The sequence below is a fragment of the Mycetomoellerius zeteki genome, unplaced genomic scaffold, assembly GCF_001594055.1.
Source record: "Mycetomoellerius zeteki isolate Tzet28-1 unplaced genomic scaffold, Tzet1.0 scaffold10, whole genome shotgun sequence".
Lineage (NCBI taxonomy): Eukaryota > Metazoa > Arthropoda > Insecta > Hymenoptera > Formicidae > Mycetomoellerius > Mycetomoellerius zeteki.
In genome coordinates, this window is record NW_017255911.1 from 50070 (window position 1) to 65092 (window position 15023).

The window sequence follows — 15023 nt, forward strand, 5'->3', positions numbered from 1 at the left end:
AATTCATTGACTTGTTTCAAGCATTATGCACATTTGTGTTACCCAGAAAACCACGTCATTTCAGAAAAAGTACACCAGATCGTTTTTCAGACATTTGACCTTTATTTTTGACCTTTCCAAGGTCGCAAAAACAATTTTTTCATAAGACAAGTTTGATGTAAAATTTTCCGCTCTTTCGAAATCCGCAGTCAAAAATAGGGTGTCCCATTTAAAAAAACCATCGTGACCTTGAAATGACCTTCAAAATTGACCTCAAGGTCAAAACTAATGGTATAATTAAATGACCCCCTCTGTCCTGGTCAACTTTTATCTAAATCATTTTTTTGTAGATACCGTAATTTGGAAGATATTCGGGTCCATAGATTAAAATGACTCACCCTGTACATTCTATTAATTTCCCTTTCTCTCTCTCTCTCTCTCGTTGTCAAAACATGACGGATCAATCAAAAATGGATATTTCATGTTCAGATCTTATTAGAGAGTCTTTATCGATGTCTATCACAAAGGGTAAAAAGAGTAACGAGTGGGTAAAACGCAGAAACGTTATGAATCCAAGGCTCAAATCTGCTAAATCTAAATGCCGCTTTGAAATTCATGTACCTCCTATATAGTATATATGCGCGACCGTTCGCTTTAGATTCACGAAATTTTTGACAATGGCACCGCCCGCGCCGTTATTCTATACCAGACTTTCCGCGCGTATTATAAATTAAAACGTGAGTCTATGTACGTGAAATTAGCACTGCCGTTTTCTTTTTGTGTAAAAAAAACCATGCTAAATTGTGCTAGGTTTGTGCTACATTGAGTGTTGAGTCGCGTCTCATTACGCCAGAAGCACCGATGATATTGAATATTGCATAAATGCAAAGCCTATCTGCCGTGGAAACAACGCGGAGGTGCTACGTTAGTACGTTGTGAATACCAATTTGGATAAACGCGAGAACTTCTCGGCAAATCGCCGATTCTCTAAATTAAATAGACGGAATGGTCGCGATTTAAACAAAATATTATACAACGCTAGAACTTGATTTCAGGCAATTTATTGAGAAACGCCTTGAGTGATTAGTTGGGATAATTGTTAACTGGATAGTGATCGTTACGTAACATTATCAAGGTTGAACTATCGAGAAAGATGGAAAAAAGAAACGACGAAGAATAATATGATGAAATTTGCAAAAAGCGTACGTGTGAAAATGCCATGTTTCTTTAGTAAAATAAATTAATTGGATTAATTTGCTGACGCCCGATGTTCCGGGAATAAATTTAATCCGCGGGCGTCGCGGGAATAAATTTGATCAATTGAAATTAAATTTATATTTTCGTTACACGCAGTGTCTTGGAAGTATTAAGCGCATTTCAATATCCGAATTTGTAATTAAAATGTCTGAAATTTAATTCGTTAAGTAGATCGACTTTTGGTTCGAATCTTGAAAGACGATCGCAAGTTCCTCGCGCAATTCGCCGTCAATATATTCGCTCTAAACTTTAACGCAAATGGATGATGGACCGACACCGAGAAAGATAAATCTCTGGAAAGAAGTGGCTATGAAAAATATATATATCATTCGAGAGCCGTTTAATAACTTGAAACTTGTTAATATTCGCGAATTATGTACGGGCAATTCGTATGACAGAGAGATATGTAGGCAGCTGTATTTTACGCGATGGCTCACTCGATGGTATCGATCTTTAATAAAAGGCTACCTAATAATAAGTTTTCCTTCGTAAAAACTGCGTCATCTGCGTCACTTGCTCCTGCAGGGCAAAATGTCATGCTTTTGGGTATTTGCGCGAATAAGAGTTACGTAAAGTACGACACTCGTGCTCTAACATAGGTATTTTTCGGTTCTCTCTCTTTCTCTGAGACTGTCATATATCTCATCGCATCGACGACTCTATTTCCTCAAGTGTCCAGGAGTTTCGAGTAATGAGCTTTATAATCAGACTAATCCACGTAGGGGAAGAAGTTTGGGAGATTTCTTTCTCCCGTCTCGAATTTTATTTTCCGTCAAATGGAAATACGTTCATTACGAGAAATCGCGATGAGGCGAAATTTCAATTATCGATATGCGATATCAGGAGAAGCATTATTGGCGAAATCGGAGGACTGTCTTGCCTCGAGCGATAAAGGAACTGGAGCGTTCGCTGAGTTATTGGGAAAGAATGACACTTGACCGGGACAATTTTACGACGATGTGATTCGGGTTCGAAAAGTCAGGATGTTTCAACGGTACAGAAAAATGTCACGCTGTCTAAGAGAAAAGTTTTCGACAGAGATTAAAGGCCCCAACATCGCGATGGTTCGGATATTGTTCTGTTTACAGCAAAACTCCGTTTCTTGTTTTTCGTCTCGTCCTCGAAGAGAGATCGACGACAAAAGTTTCATAAACAAAAACGCGCACATATACCTATAATATACCTACATGAGTGCACATCACGTCAACTTATCAATCGTGCTTATTTTTTGGGACAAAATCACTCGAAACAAGTAAGAATAAATTTCCTTTTTCGATGACATTACTCTCCGTAGTTATTAAATATGCAATCCGATGACCTTGACCTTTACATATGTTGTCAAGGTCATGACCCTGAATGACCTCCACTAAGTTTTAGTCGTCGCTCGTCATTCGTTAAAAAATTATTAATAAAAAAAGTTTGAAAAATGATGTCTCTTTTCTATTATATGAAATAGAAATTTTCTGCTCTGAAATATATTTTACAACTTTCCGCGAAGCGACTCTCACTCTACCTCCCCCCTGTCAAGGAGCACACGACTTTCCATGCGAAGCGAGTTCCATCCCGTCTCGCCAAGTTGCTTCGCGTGGAAGTCGTGCGCCTCTAAGTAGGGGGGGGGGAGGTGGAGTGGGAATCGCTTCGGGTGAAAGTCGTACGCTCCTAAGCAGAGGGGGGGAAGTGAAGTGAGAGTCGTTTCGCATGGAAAGTTGTAAAATATATTTTAAAGCAGAAAATTTCTGTTTCATATAGTAGAAAAGAGACATCATTTTTCAAACTTCTTTTGTTAATAACTTTTTAATGAGTGACGAGCGACGGCTAAAACCTGGTGAAGGTTACTCAGGGTCACGACCTTGACAACATATGTCAAGGTCATCGGAGCTGCTTAGACTTGAAGATATAAGAAATCCAGAAAATCAGTCGCTCGGAAACAATTCTTTTCTGTTATCCTTATACATGCTAGTCACTCGTACTGGCGTACGAGGGAAATAAGATTAATATTTTCCTAATTCATAGGGGAATCCGTTGCTTAATCTACAATGTGAATAATTCTTGCTCAATTACAATAGAACAAGTTTATAGCATGTCAATAAATAAGATCGATCTTGAAACAAGATAGACTCGTTATTCCGCATATTAAATATTTAAAGCTGCTAATAGTTAATTACATATTGCTGTTTACATGCACCACCCGTTCGCTTTATGCGTTATTTCAATACGCGCTAAGATAAAATATTTCTTTCGCGATAATCCGAGGATTCATATAGTATACATATATACGCCAACGATTGTTTATATATCCCATTGGGTTGTAATTAACTCGTTCGATGACTGCATAAAATATGGCAAATTTTGACAAGCGTATCGTACATAACAAAACTAAACGACGTATCGGCATAAAAAAGCTGATGCAAGTAGATAAATCAAGTTTTTCCGGATCGATCTTATATCCGACAATTAATGAATAATCCATTATTAAACGACATTAGACGTCCCAAGACTCTCTTGAAACGAGAAGCGCATCAATTCGCCAATTACGATTTTACCACCAAAGACGAGGATGAAAGCTTGTAAATGTAATAAATGTAAAATACGAACCGATTGTTGAGCGGGTCTGGGATTGGACGATCGGATTGTTATTCGCTTCGGTGTTGGATTGTGGACGATGATCGGACGTGATGGTGGTCGTTGAAATGGTATTAATGGTATTGGTGCTGCCGGGCACGGACATTGTCGATGTTGTCGAGGTTGACATTGTCGTCGAGGACGGATTTGTAGCGTTCGTAGATGGATTCGAGGACCAAGAGCTGCAAGCATCGCAGCCTTCGGCGGAGCGTGTTGATAATCGGCAGCAGGACCAACGTTTCCCGCTCCATAAGCCCGCGTGATAACGCCCACTCAAGCCCGAATTTTCACTGCACACTACAAATAAGTAGTTTGCAAATTGTTTTTAAGTTGTTATGACATATTGCGCTTTAAATGACAGATTATGGTATGACTTAGAACTTTACTCTCGGAATTGATTTAATAGACGTTGTCGGTCCGAATTTTACTGTAATTTTACTGTGTAATTCATATATTTTAAAAAACTTTAATCACGCATATTGTATGTACGGTACAGCATCAATAATGGATTTAGAGTCTTGTACAGGGTTATACTATCCTACACGAGTTTTAGACCACGAACGGAATCAAACGATTCTTATAGATTTTTTGTCGCTGAAAACGAATTCTTAAATGAAATTACTTTATTACGTCATGTTTTTAAGATATTTCAGCTAAAAAAAACCCAAAAATATTATTTTTGGCACCTTTAGTATCAATTTTCTCAAAAACCTGATGTGATAGAGCAATTTTATTTACGGATTCGTTCTCAGTGATAAAAAATCGTCATCTACAAACACACATATTTTTTTGTATTTAAATATACAAAAAATTCCTTTTAATACTTTTCCATTTATTTGCGATAAAAATTGCGCACCGAAAGACTTGTCACTCTAATTACGAGGGAAAAAAAAATGTGGAGGAAGAGGGAGACTTACCAGCGCGTATAGCACGTATCCATTCGGCGCGATCTTGTTCGCGAGCGGCGAGGAGGTAGAGCGTGTACTCTTGACCAGCTTCTCGATATCCCACCTGGAAAGGCAGTCCGGATGGTATTCCGCCGCCTCCACCGGCGGCGTCGCCTCCGCCCGCCACGTCACTGACAGCACCTCCACCATTCCCGAGGCTGGCCGTCTCTACCACGTGGACGCTCTCCACGGCGATCCGTCCGCGTTCCTTGCGGCGCTGCAACAATTTCTCATCTGATTAAAATTAACAGTCGATTCATGCAAAATCAAATAGCGCTGACACCCATAACTTTTGATTGAGCTCAGAAACAGAGCTCAGAGGGAGGGAGGAAGAGAGGGGGAGGGGGAGGAGGAGGAGGAGAGAGAGTTCAAGGACAATATAAATTGCATAATGACATTATTATCAGAATTAGAAATCTTGGATGTGTCGGAATGACTTGGAGGATACTCCGGAGGTAAATATCTTATTACAATTTGGTCCTTAACGAAGGATGTATTTAGCACGCCGATGTTGATTTTTATCAACAAAACCAAATTGTAATAAGATATTTACCTCCGGAGTATCCTCCAAGTCATTCCGACACATCCAAGATTTCTAATTCTGATAATAATGTCATTATGCAATTTATATTGTCCTTGAACTCTCTCTCTCCTCCCCCTCCCCCTCTCTCCCTCCCTCTGAGCTTTGTTTCTGAGTTCAATCAAAAAGTTATGGGTGTCAGCGCTATTTGATTTTGCAATGAATCGACTGTTAATTCTAATAAAATAATGAGATATTTATAGCATAATAAAAGTGAGTCTATCATTGGAATATTGGTATGGTATATATCTACATTTTAGACGCGAGAAAGTAATTTGCAAACGGCATCCAGCGACTTTGCCCGGAAACATTTCTAGCGGAATTTATAAGGGTTTATGCAACATGGATGTCTATCCAAGACGACGGACAGTCTAATCAATTAAATAAAAACGAAAGAACGGAACGAAAGGAAAGGTATCCGAATTCGGCTCTTTACCTCCACGTTGTACGGTAGAGCTCGTGACGCGATGAACAGGATGACCAAGTCGGTAGGATCCGCACGTGGATCACTACGCCAAGGTTGGCCGAGATCGGTATGAGGGACGATGTGTAAGAGGCGATTCTCTCGGAGCGATGTGAAAAGATTAAGATCACAGCTGATCACAATTGGTCTACAAGAAGTGTCGTGTGGGGTTCCCACAGGTATACTGTAGCTCACGAATCAGATAGGACAGGATTCACCAGAACGGCTAAATCACGTCCGCGTGTTTTTCTATTTTGTTCATAGTATGAGAGAGAGAGAGAGAGAGAGAGAGAGAGAGAGAGAGAGAGAGAGAGAGAGAGAGATCAGGATTAAAGCGTTATAGACTCGTCCGAGGAATCGTCAACTTGTGTGGAACGATACCAAGCGAAACCTAAGGATCGTGCGTCGTCGAGACCGACCTCGAACGACGGCCACTGACTGAACAGCATCCACGACAACGACGAAGAAGCGGAAGGAGAGATAGGATGGAAAATTCACGAGGGGCGCCTGCGCCACTAATTTTATAGGTATACGGTGCATATTATCCGCCATCTCCTACCAAAAGCACCATTGCATCCCTACTACCTCGCTCAATGCGGATGACGGAGACGGAGACGGAGATAGCTATTGGTGCTAGTCACGATCGCACGCGGTTATCGAGCCGATCACCTGCACTCTACTCGTCGTTCAAAGAGTTCAACATCTGAGCGTCGCGTCTACAATACACGGAGTAAGAAGTAAGAGTAAGAAATTGACCAATCACAGTCGAATGTGAGAATAATCGACTGTGATTGGTCAATTTCTTACTCTAAAGCCTGCGGCACACGATGCTTGTTTTCCTGTTGGATTCCTAGCTGGATTAGAATCTTGCCATCGTATTGACTGCGGTACTGACAGTGTCAGATCGTAGCCAATACGGAAACAAGAATTTATTCTAGTTAACAATCCAGCAAAAAAACAAGCATTGTGTGCCGCCGGCTTTACTCTTACTTTTTACTCCGTGTATTGTAGACGACGCATGAATGAGCTCTAATTGCCTCTTGGATAAAAACAACATTGGGCGTGTTACAATCGCCATCATCGCCGATTGTTGCCGAATAATTATCTAATAGTTTAATAACTAATTAAATTTATGATTATGTATTAATCACAAAATTATAAGGTGTTTGTAATCCAACTTTTTTGAAATTTACAATTCTGTAATAAAAATAATTATAATTTTCTGCGTGCGTGCGTGCGTGCGTGCGCGCGTGTATGCGTGAGAATTTTGTGCAACGTAAAGAAGCAATTTAAGCTTTCAAGACGAGTAGTATTTCTAATGTCTTCTGGAAATGTATGTGCTCATCCATCATGGACATCCATCAGTGACGCAATATTGTAACCGAATTTTATACTTAATGAACGTTTAAAACGTTTATAAACAATTTATAAATGAAGATTTGTTGAACAATTTATAAATTCCTTTTAGTAAAATGTTATTAAAATCACTGACAAAATTAATGGACTAAAACATCTTTCAACCGTCGTGCTCGATGGAGCACTTTGTTAGCACAAATTAGCATAAATGAGCAACTTTGAGAAATAGGCAAAATCTTGCAGACCATGTAATGTTTATTTCATTTGCATAAATAAAATAGAACAAAAAATAGAATAGAAAATGTAATTTTTAGCACGGCCACGGGTTAAACAGTTGATCACTGTAATAGAAGGTAAAACATTTAGGTATATATATTCAAATTACTCACCTCACCATCTCCGTCGTAGTAGATGAGATAATGTTTGGTCAGAATGAACCATCGTTGCTTGTAATTGACCGGGGTAAAGCGCTTCTTGTTCTGCGAACGTTTTATCATGAATCCTTGTCGAATAACGTCTCCACCTTTTGACTCTAGCTTCCCATCTTTCCCTGCCATCACAGGAGGGCCTCCCTAGCAACAATAATGAAAGTATCATTTAATATTTTCCTGCACGACAATGGAGCCCCATCGTCGAGGAGCGTCGATATTCCATCGCACGAGGGGCTACAATTGATACACAACATATATCCTAATTAAACACAAAAAGATTACATTCGAAGTCTCTCCCATCCGGCTTATCCGGTCTGCTCGAGAGTCGAGATAAGTAAAGGAGGCGAAAGAAATGTCTAAATATAGCACCTTTTTCCTCGTCCCATAACCCCCGCCACCGTGCGAAGAAGTGATGCGGCGCTCACCGGCGCTCACAGGCGCTCACGTGTCTGGTGGCGATTATAACCAAGACGACCAAGACCAATGACCATCGTCGAAAACGATCCAGGCGGAGGCGACGAGAGGCGCACAAGTGTCGAGAGATCGACACGGACGCTCCCAAAAGCGATATCGCTCGAGCACGTATGCACGTCTCGAGCACAAATTCGAATTCTTCGGATCGCGCCTCTTATTAAGTGACGAACGTGTGGCCGATGCGGTTACCACCCCGTGATCATTCCGGCATTCCCGGTGCCCAAACAAAGAGTTCACGTGGAACGTACACAATCTGTCAAAACGGGGACGTGGGGCTGAGGACGTCTCGCGGCGCGGCGCGGCGACGTCGGGCGGTCGGGGAATTGTCAAATGCCAATTGGCGAAAATGGCGAGATATCAGGAAATGCCTTACCACGCTGGTCAACGCCAATCAACACGGCCGACCGCCGACCGGCGCCGCCAGCTTCAGCTGTCAGCATGGGATTGATGAGAGGAAGAGAAATGGATATCGGAGAGAGAGAAATGGATCTTGCGAGGAAAATCGACGCGAGACGAGACACTTGTCGACCCGCGTAGCTCCCAGCGCCCAGTAGCGGCAGTAGTGGGCACTAGGCTGACTGGGTAGTAGTGTGGTAGTAGCATTGAGTGAGAAGTGAGGAGCACCCGAGCACTAAGCAAGTCCAAGATGGCCGACCAGGACCAAGTGACTGAAGTAACCAACCAGACCGAGCAGACTGGAGCCGACTGACTAGGATCGAGAATCGAGATCGGCTTGTTTTGCTTTGCTCGCGAGCTCTTTGCACGGTGCACCTGCCGTCCGTGTGCATGTGGGCGCTGCGGGAGATCTTAGCGGGCGTAACGCGATACTACGAGGACTACGAGGACTACAGGAGGGAGCGGCGATCTCCACTCAAGGAAATTGAGAAAGGAACCATAACCTGTCCTTTCGCTCGTCGACCTCATCCACCGGTATCGAGGTGTGAATCGAGGTGAATCGAGAATGGCGGCTCCCGAAGCGATACAGGTCAGCTCCCTGCCGCTGCCTCCCGTCCAATACATCAATCTCTACACGGATGAGAATGTACGGCGTGGACGAGCCCCGCGGCCGCCGCCGCCGATCCACGACACCTACTCCATGTTCAGCAACATGTTCAACGCTGATGACACCATCATTAGGCCGCTCGAGGCTCAGGGCATCAAGAGATTGTACCCGCAACACTTTGATCGTCGGCGCGAATTGAAGAAGCTCAATCACTCATTGCTCGTCAATTTCCTCGATCTGATAGATCTTCTTGTCCAGTGCCCCGACAGTCCAAGACGCGCGGAGAAAGTAGGCTGTATTTCTAATTCGAAAAAAATAGTCCTGTTTTAATTTAGATATAGAGATGAAAAAAATAGCTTTTTCACTTTTTTTTTAATCAAAATCCTGAAAAAAAAGACATAAAATTTATTTATTTTTACAACGTTTAATATTTGCGTTATTTCGGCAATATCTTTAATAGCAGAAACATCTTTGCATTTAGTACTTAATGAGTTCATGATCAACGAAACTGAATCCAAGTATATACATGGCTACTACTTATGCCAGTTTCTACCAATATGGATTAAATTTAATCTCCATTCTATCTATTCTCCAGCTTTTTCTAATTTTTATTAGAAAACTAGAAAAAAATAAAGAGTTAGTTGAACTGAGATTGAACTGTCATTGATGGAAACAGGCTTTGTACTATATTTTGATTGTTTACTATGCTATGTTTAGACAGAAATCTTTTGATGAATGTAAAAATGGAATTCTAGAGCAATTAATATAGCGTCAAATGTTAAAAAAAAATATATATATATGAGTAAAAATTTTTAACTGTGTTTTTTATTCAAAGTTTTTACTTTTTTATAATTTGTGTCTCTATTTAGATATTAAATCTAAAGACACTAGTATCATGTGTTAGAGTTTCTACATATAAATTTCCTTAAGCAGCAAAAGCCATAACTCATAGAAAAATGTAAGACAGCAATATGTAAGCAAATCGATCCATTACAATAGAAGCAGTAACGTAAGCAAATCCAAAATGTTCATTTGCTTATAACATGTGTTTTTTTTATGTGCCGTAGCCTTAAGCAATCTTTTTTATTTGTTACTGCTTCTTATTGTCTTATGTTCTTCTTATTCCCTACTGTAATTGATCGATCTGCTTAGCTTTTTGCTACTTTCTATATTTTCCTGTGTTCTATAGCCTTTATATTCTATGATGGACATTCTTACAGGTCGAGGATCTCAGTCTATTATTCATTCACATTCATCACCTGTTAAATGAATTTCGACCGCATCAAGCCAGAGAAACGTTACGAGTTATGATGGAACTACAACGTAGGCAACGTCATGAAACAGCGCTGCGTTTCCAGAAACACCTCGAAAAGGTATATATATATATATCTCAACATATATATATCAAACATATATATATATATACACACAGGGTGTTTCATTTTAAGTGATATGGTCGATTATCTCGCGAATCGATGATTTTATTGAAAAATTTTTCGAACGAAAGTTGCATGGCTTGAAGGGAGACACATGATGGAAATGTGAACTTGATCTTGAGTGACCTTGTCGAAATAAAGTCAAGGTCATTAATGTTTTTTTAAATGGAAACTCCAATTTTTTATCACATATTCTTATAGCTTATCTCGAGAGCTTTCCAAAACACTATAATAAAGTTACTTTTCGTTAAGTACTTTCCGAGTTATGGAGCTTGAAAGTTACAGTACCGCCGGCATTATCCATGTACGCATGCGCGTGTGAGCGGGATTCTTACGCGCGCGCGTCTCCGCGATCTATCCACACTGCTTGACATCGCTCACGCGTACGGAATTGAGTCCAATCCTTCCCAATTGAACGATTCAACTTGCCTTAATCGGCCGGATCAGTGATCGGTCTTGCCTTGTAACTTAACAAGTGCTTAACGAAAAATAACTTTATTAGTGTTTTGGAAAGCTCTCGAAATAAGTTACAAGAATATGTAATAAAAAATAGGAGTTCCATTTAAAAAACATTAATGACTATATATATATATATATATAACCTGATTTTCACAAGGTCACTTCAAATTAAGTTCACATTTCCATCATGTGTCCCCCTTCAAGCCATGCAACTTTCGTTCGAAAAATTTTTCAATAAAATTATCGATTCGCGAGATAATCGACTATATCACTTAAAATGAAACACCCTGTATATATCTTGACTCTTATTAACATTGGATTTTCTTTTCAACCTTTATAGTAATGTTCACGTATAATTTTCACGATTGTAGCTAATGTTAAAATTGTTTCAGGTTCAAGAAATATTGCAGCATGCCTTACAAATGCTTCCCGATACATCGGAACTGGACTCCAAGCTTGCGATAAACACAGACGCTATGGAATCTGTAGATAATTTAGGTTTCGAACAACAAACGCAGGACCCTTGTAGTTCAAGTGATCGTATTATGTGCAAAGTGATAGACGATATGCTTTCCTCGAATGGACTGTTTTGAGGTATCGCTCTTTATTCTCCGATATGCAAATTAATCTACCAAGGAATATTCTGAAATAATTGTACATAATACACAATAGATAACGATGTGCTTTTTAAAATGTTATTAGTTATTTAATAAAATGACAATATTAAAAAAAATACGTTCTTTAGATAAAGGACTGCTGGTAATGTAGTGTCTAAAACATATTTTATATATTGTGCATTCATCTCAAAAACTACTCTTCGAATAGAAAGATTTTATTTTAAAATTTGCTTACACTTAATTTTTTTATACGTTAGTAATACATAAGTTTGACAAAATTTTATGTATGTATAACTCAGATATATCACTCGCGTGTTTTAAATTTAATAAGACAGATTATGTGTGATTGTACAAACCCAGTTAATGCTTTATAAATATACTGGTTCATACATACACATAGACTATGTAGATACATGTAGACATTAATGTCTAGACATATTGGCCCGTATTCAGAACGTGCTTTTACCGAGAAAAGCGCGTTTTTATCTCTGAAATTCTATAAAGTGTGTGACATATAGTATATTAGCACGCTAACATCGCTGTAAGCGCGTTTTGAATACGGGCCAGAAAGTTTAACAAATGTAGGGCAGATTAGATACGAAATGCATAATACATGCCTAAATATAATTTATAATTAAATTTAAAAAAACAACCAAATAAACGAGCAAAAACAAGGATATAGAGAACAGAATAATAGTACAACTCTTATTTAACCTATTGAACAGAATAATAGTACATTTCGAATTTACATAATCGATTTACGTTTCGACTTTACATTTTCTTTTAAATCTACCTCGAGAGAAAGAAATCCAACTTATATGTTACTACAGAGAATAAATTGTCGCCATATACGTTGGTGGTTCAAGTCAAACCGGGACTTTTTTATTCTTATGTTCATGAGAATAAAAGTCCCGGTTTGACTTGAACCACCCACGTATATATGTACAAAACGCCTGAGAATCATGAAACAAAAGGTCAAATCAATCGAGACAGAACTTTCCATAATTCTCAATAAATGTGGTGGTCTTGATCAATATTTTAATCTTTCTTAACAACGTAAAGAAATTTTAAAAGTTTGGTCGTCCATTATATGTCCAAATACCATTTCAGTCAAGAAGATAAAATCCAAATAATTAAATCAAATAATGAAATATGGAATGCAACAAAAACTGTAGGAAAAACTTACAAAAACTGTTAATATTAAAAAGTGTTTTATTTTTTGACGACCGAATTTTCAAAATTTCTTTCTTTGCATTGTTGAGAAGGAATAAAGTATTGATAAAGACCACAGAGTTTATTGAGTTATGGAAAATTTTATCTCGACTTGTTTGGCCCTTTATTACATTATTCTCCGGCGTTTTTGAATGTATATGGCGACAATTTATTCTCTGTAGTAACACATAAATTGGATTTGTTTCGAGGTAGATTTTAAAAAAAGACTCCGTAAAGTCGAAACGTAAATCGATTATGTAAATTCGAAATATACTATTCTGTGTTTTCTACATCCTTGCCTTTTCGGTTGTTTTTTTTAAATTTATTGTGATTGCTATTATGCAATGTAACGAGCGTTTTATTGTTATTGTTTATTTATTAAATATAATTTATTTGCCTGTCTTAGAATCAATTAATTCATCTTAATAAAATGGTCACTTTCTTTTTATCATTTTCTCACTTCTTGTATTTATTGGGTAAAAAAACACCACATAGTATTAAATGATGTTATTTATTGAAATAATCAAAAACACATTCACAAATTTTTTTATAGATAACACATGTTTTCTACGTGATGATGGATAGAGGGAAAGGAAAAAAAGATGGAAGAATACCTTTTAAACTCACCTCACAAACAGCAATCACATGAGAGGATATATTTTATATATACATATAATAATAAACATATATCCACCGCAACTTCTGGAAGGAAAATATTAATTAGTTTCTCCAAGTAGCCTCTGCTTCTGCATTCATTTCTGAAAGATTTCTGTAATGGAAAAAAGTGTGTGTGTGTGTGTGTGTGTGTGTGTGCGCGCGCGCGCGCGCGCGCGTGTGCAAAATATTTATATACGCCAGGGTCCAGTCCTTCCAATTTCCAAATCTTTCGTTAATATATACTTCCTGCAAAAGAAAAACAGTATAATAGTTGCTTCTTCATTGTTCTTCATCTCATTTATCGAAAAAAAACACAGAATTATGAACCATTCTTCTCACAATCGAATATATACTTGTTAAAAATATGTACTTTAAAGATTATATATTCTTATTAAATAATATGTAAATATTTTAAAAAAATTCGAAGAAGCGCGATATGTAACTTATTAACTTTTTATATACTTGTGTAAATTAAAACAGAAGAATTTCAAATTTTTTATATATATAGGGGAGAGTGGTCTAAATCGGACCTATTTGCAGTTTCTGCTCTCTATAAGGCGTAAATAAAGTCCGATCGTAAAATCGAAGCTGTCGATTGGAAAGATCATTTAATTCCCTTCATTTTTGACGTATCTCTCACCTGTGTTAAACTATTATGGAAAATGTAAAAACGCTCTTTCCAGTCTAATTTGGAACCATCGGTTCCAAATCGGACCATTCCCTGGTTCAGATCGAAAACTCTTATTTTTATGGATTTTTAGATAAAATTTTAAAATATTTTAATGTATTTCTCTTAGCATTGAGTAAAAACGAGCAATTTGACAAAGATAAAAATTTTTTCGGAAAAAGAAATTACCGACTATTTATATTATTAGAATTGAAATCAATAAAACTCAACTAATCTGAGTCTGATGACTCATGATATTTTATTGATTTAATTGCTTGGATCAGATCTGGTCAGCCAATCACCAGTACTACAACCAGGCCTATAAATTATTCACTGTACTGTCTGATTTGGACACAGGTCCTTTCGAACTTTGGAACAAATTTTACAATAAACCGCAAAAGTGATCACGAAATGCTTAATATTTTTGAATTCTACACTATTTAATTTTCTCAAATATATTACTTTTCAAATTTTTAACACCTTTTAAATAATGATTTACAAGGATTTTCTTTTTTAAAAAAATTTTCGCACAATGATTGAAAAGACATATGCCTCTATTTTATGAATGTTATGACAGAGAACTGTCAAACTGCTATCGCATGTTCGGTGTCTTATAAGGACTTTACATTATAAATAGTATGCAAATCTGCTTAACCATTCATTTAAATTAAAAAGGTCCTATTTGGAACACGGTCCGACTTAGACCACTCTCCCCTATATATTAGGGCTCTCTATTACACGTTTAAACGAAAATACGTTTACATGTATAATTAGTATATCCGTTTATTAGAAACGTTTTTCCGAATATACGTGTAATTAACTATTATACGTTTAAACGAAAACACATTTACACGTATAATTAG

At 37.9% G+C, this 15023-nt stretch overlaps 2 protein-coding genes across 4 annotated transcripts in view; one reads left to right on the top strand and one right to left on the bottom strand.

The window, feature by feature from the left end:
* The window catches only part of Btk29A (tyrosine-protein kinase Btk29A), a 23063-nt gene extending 14500 nt beyond the window's left edge, over window positions 1–8563 (bottom strand). The window contains exons 1-4 of one of the 3 annotated variants that reach the window (XM_018461378.1): window positions 7918–7964; window positions 7594–7776; window positions 4776–5022; window positions 3832–4155 (exon numbers count right to left, since the gene is read on the bottom strand). In XM_018461378.1, coding sequence (XP_018316880.1) covers window positions 3832–4155; window positions 4776–5022; window positions 7594–7776; window positions 7918–7935 — 772 coding nt within the window. In that variant the 5' untranslated portion in view covers window positions 7936–7964. The other 2 variants (XM_018461395.1, XM_018461388.1) reach the window with 2 other exon arrangements.
* A 507-nt stretch (window positions 8564–9070) lies between these two features.
* Window positions 9071–13747, top strand: MED7 (mediator complex subunit 7). The gene is made up of 4 exons (XM_018461471.1): window positions 9071–9400; window positions 10333–10485; window positions 11400–11601; window positions 13390–13747. The coding sequence occupies exons 1-3, from the start codon at window positions 9071–9073 to the stop codon at window positions 11598–11600; spliced, it is 684 nt and encodes a 227-aa protein (XP_018316973.1). The 3' UTR covers window position 11601; window positions 13390–13747.
* Window positions 13748–15023: the final 1276 nt, after the last annotated feature.

What these genes read in the sequence shown, in the direction of transcription:
- MED7 (XM_018461471.1), top strand. Translation starts at nt 9,071, where the DNA reads ATGGCGGCTCCCGAAGCGATACAGGTCAGCTCCCTGCCGCTGCCTCCC. An exon ending in GTCCAAGACGCGCGGAGAAA is followed by an intron (nt 9,401 to 10,332) that starts GTAGGCTGTATT and finishes ACATTCTTACAG; the next exon opens with GTCGAGGATCTCAGTCTATT. An exon ending in TCCAGAAACACCTCGAAAAG is followed by an intron (nt 10,486 to 11,399) that starts GTATATATATAT and finishes AAATTGTTTCAG; the next exon opens with GTTCAAGAAATATTGCAGCA.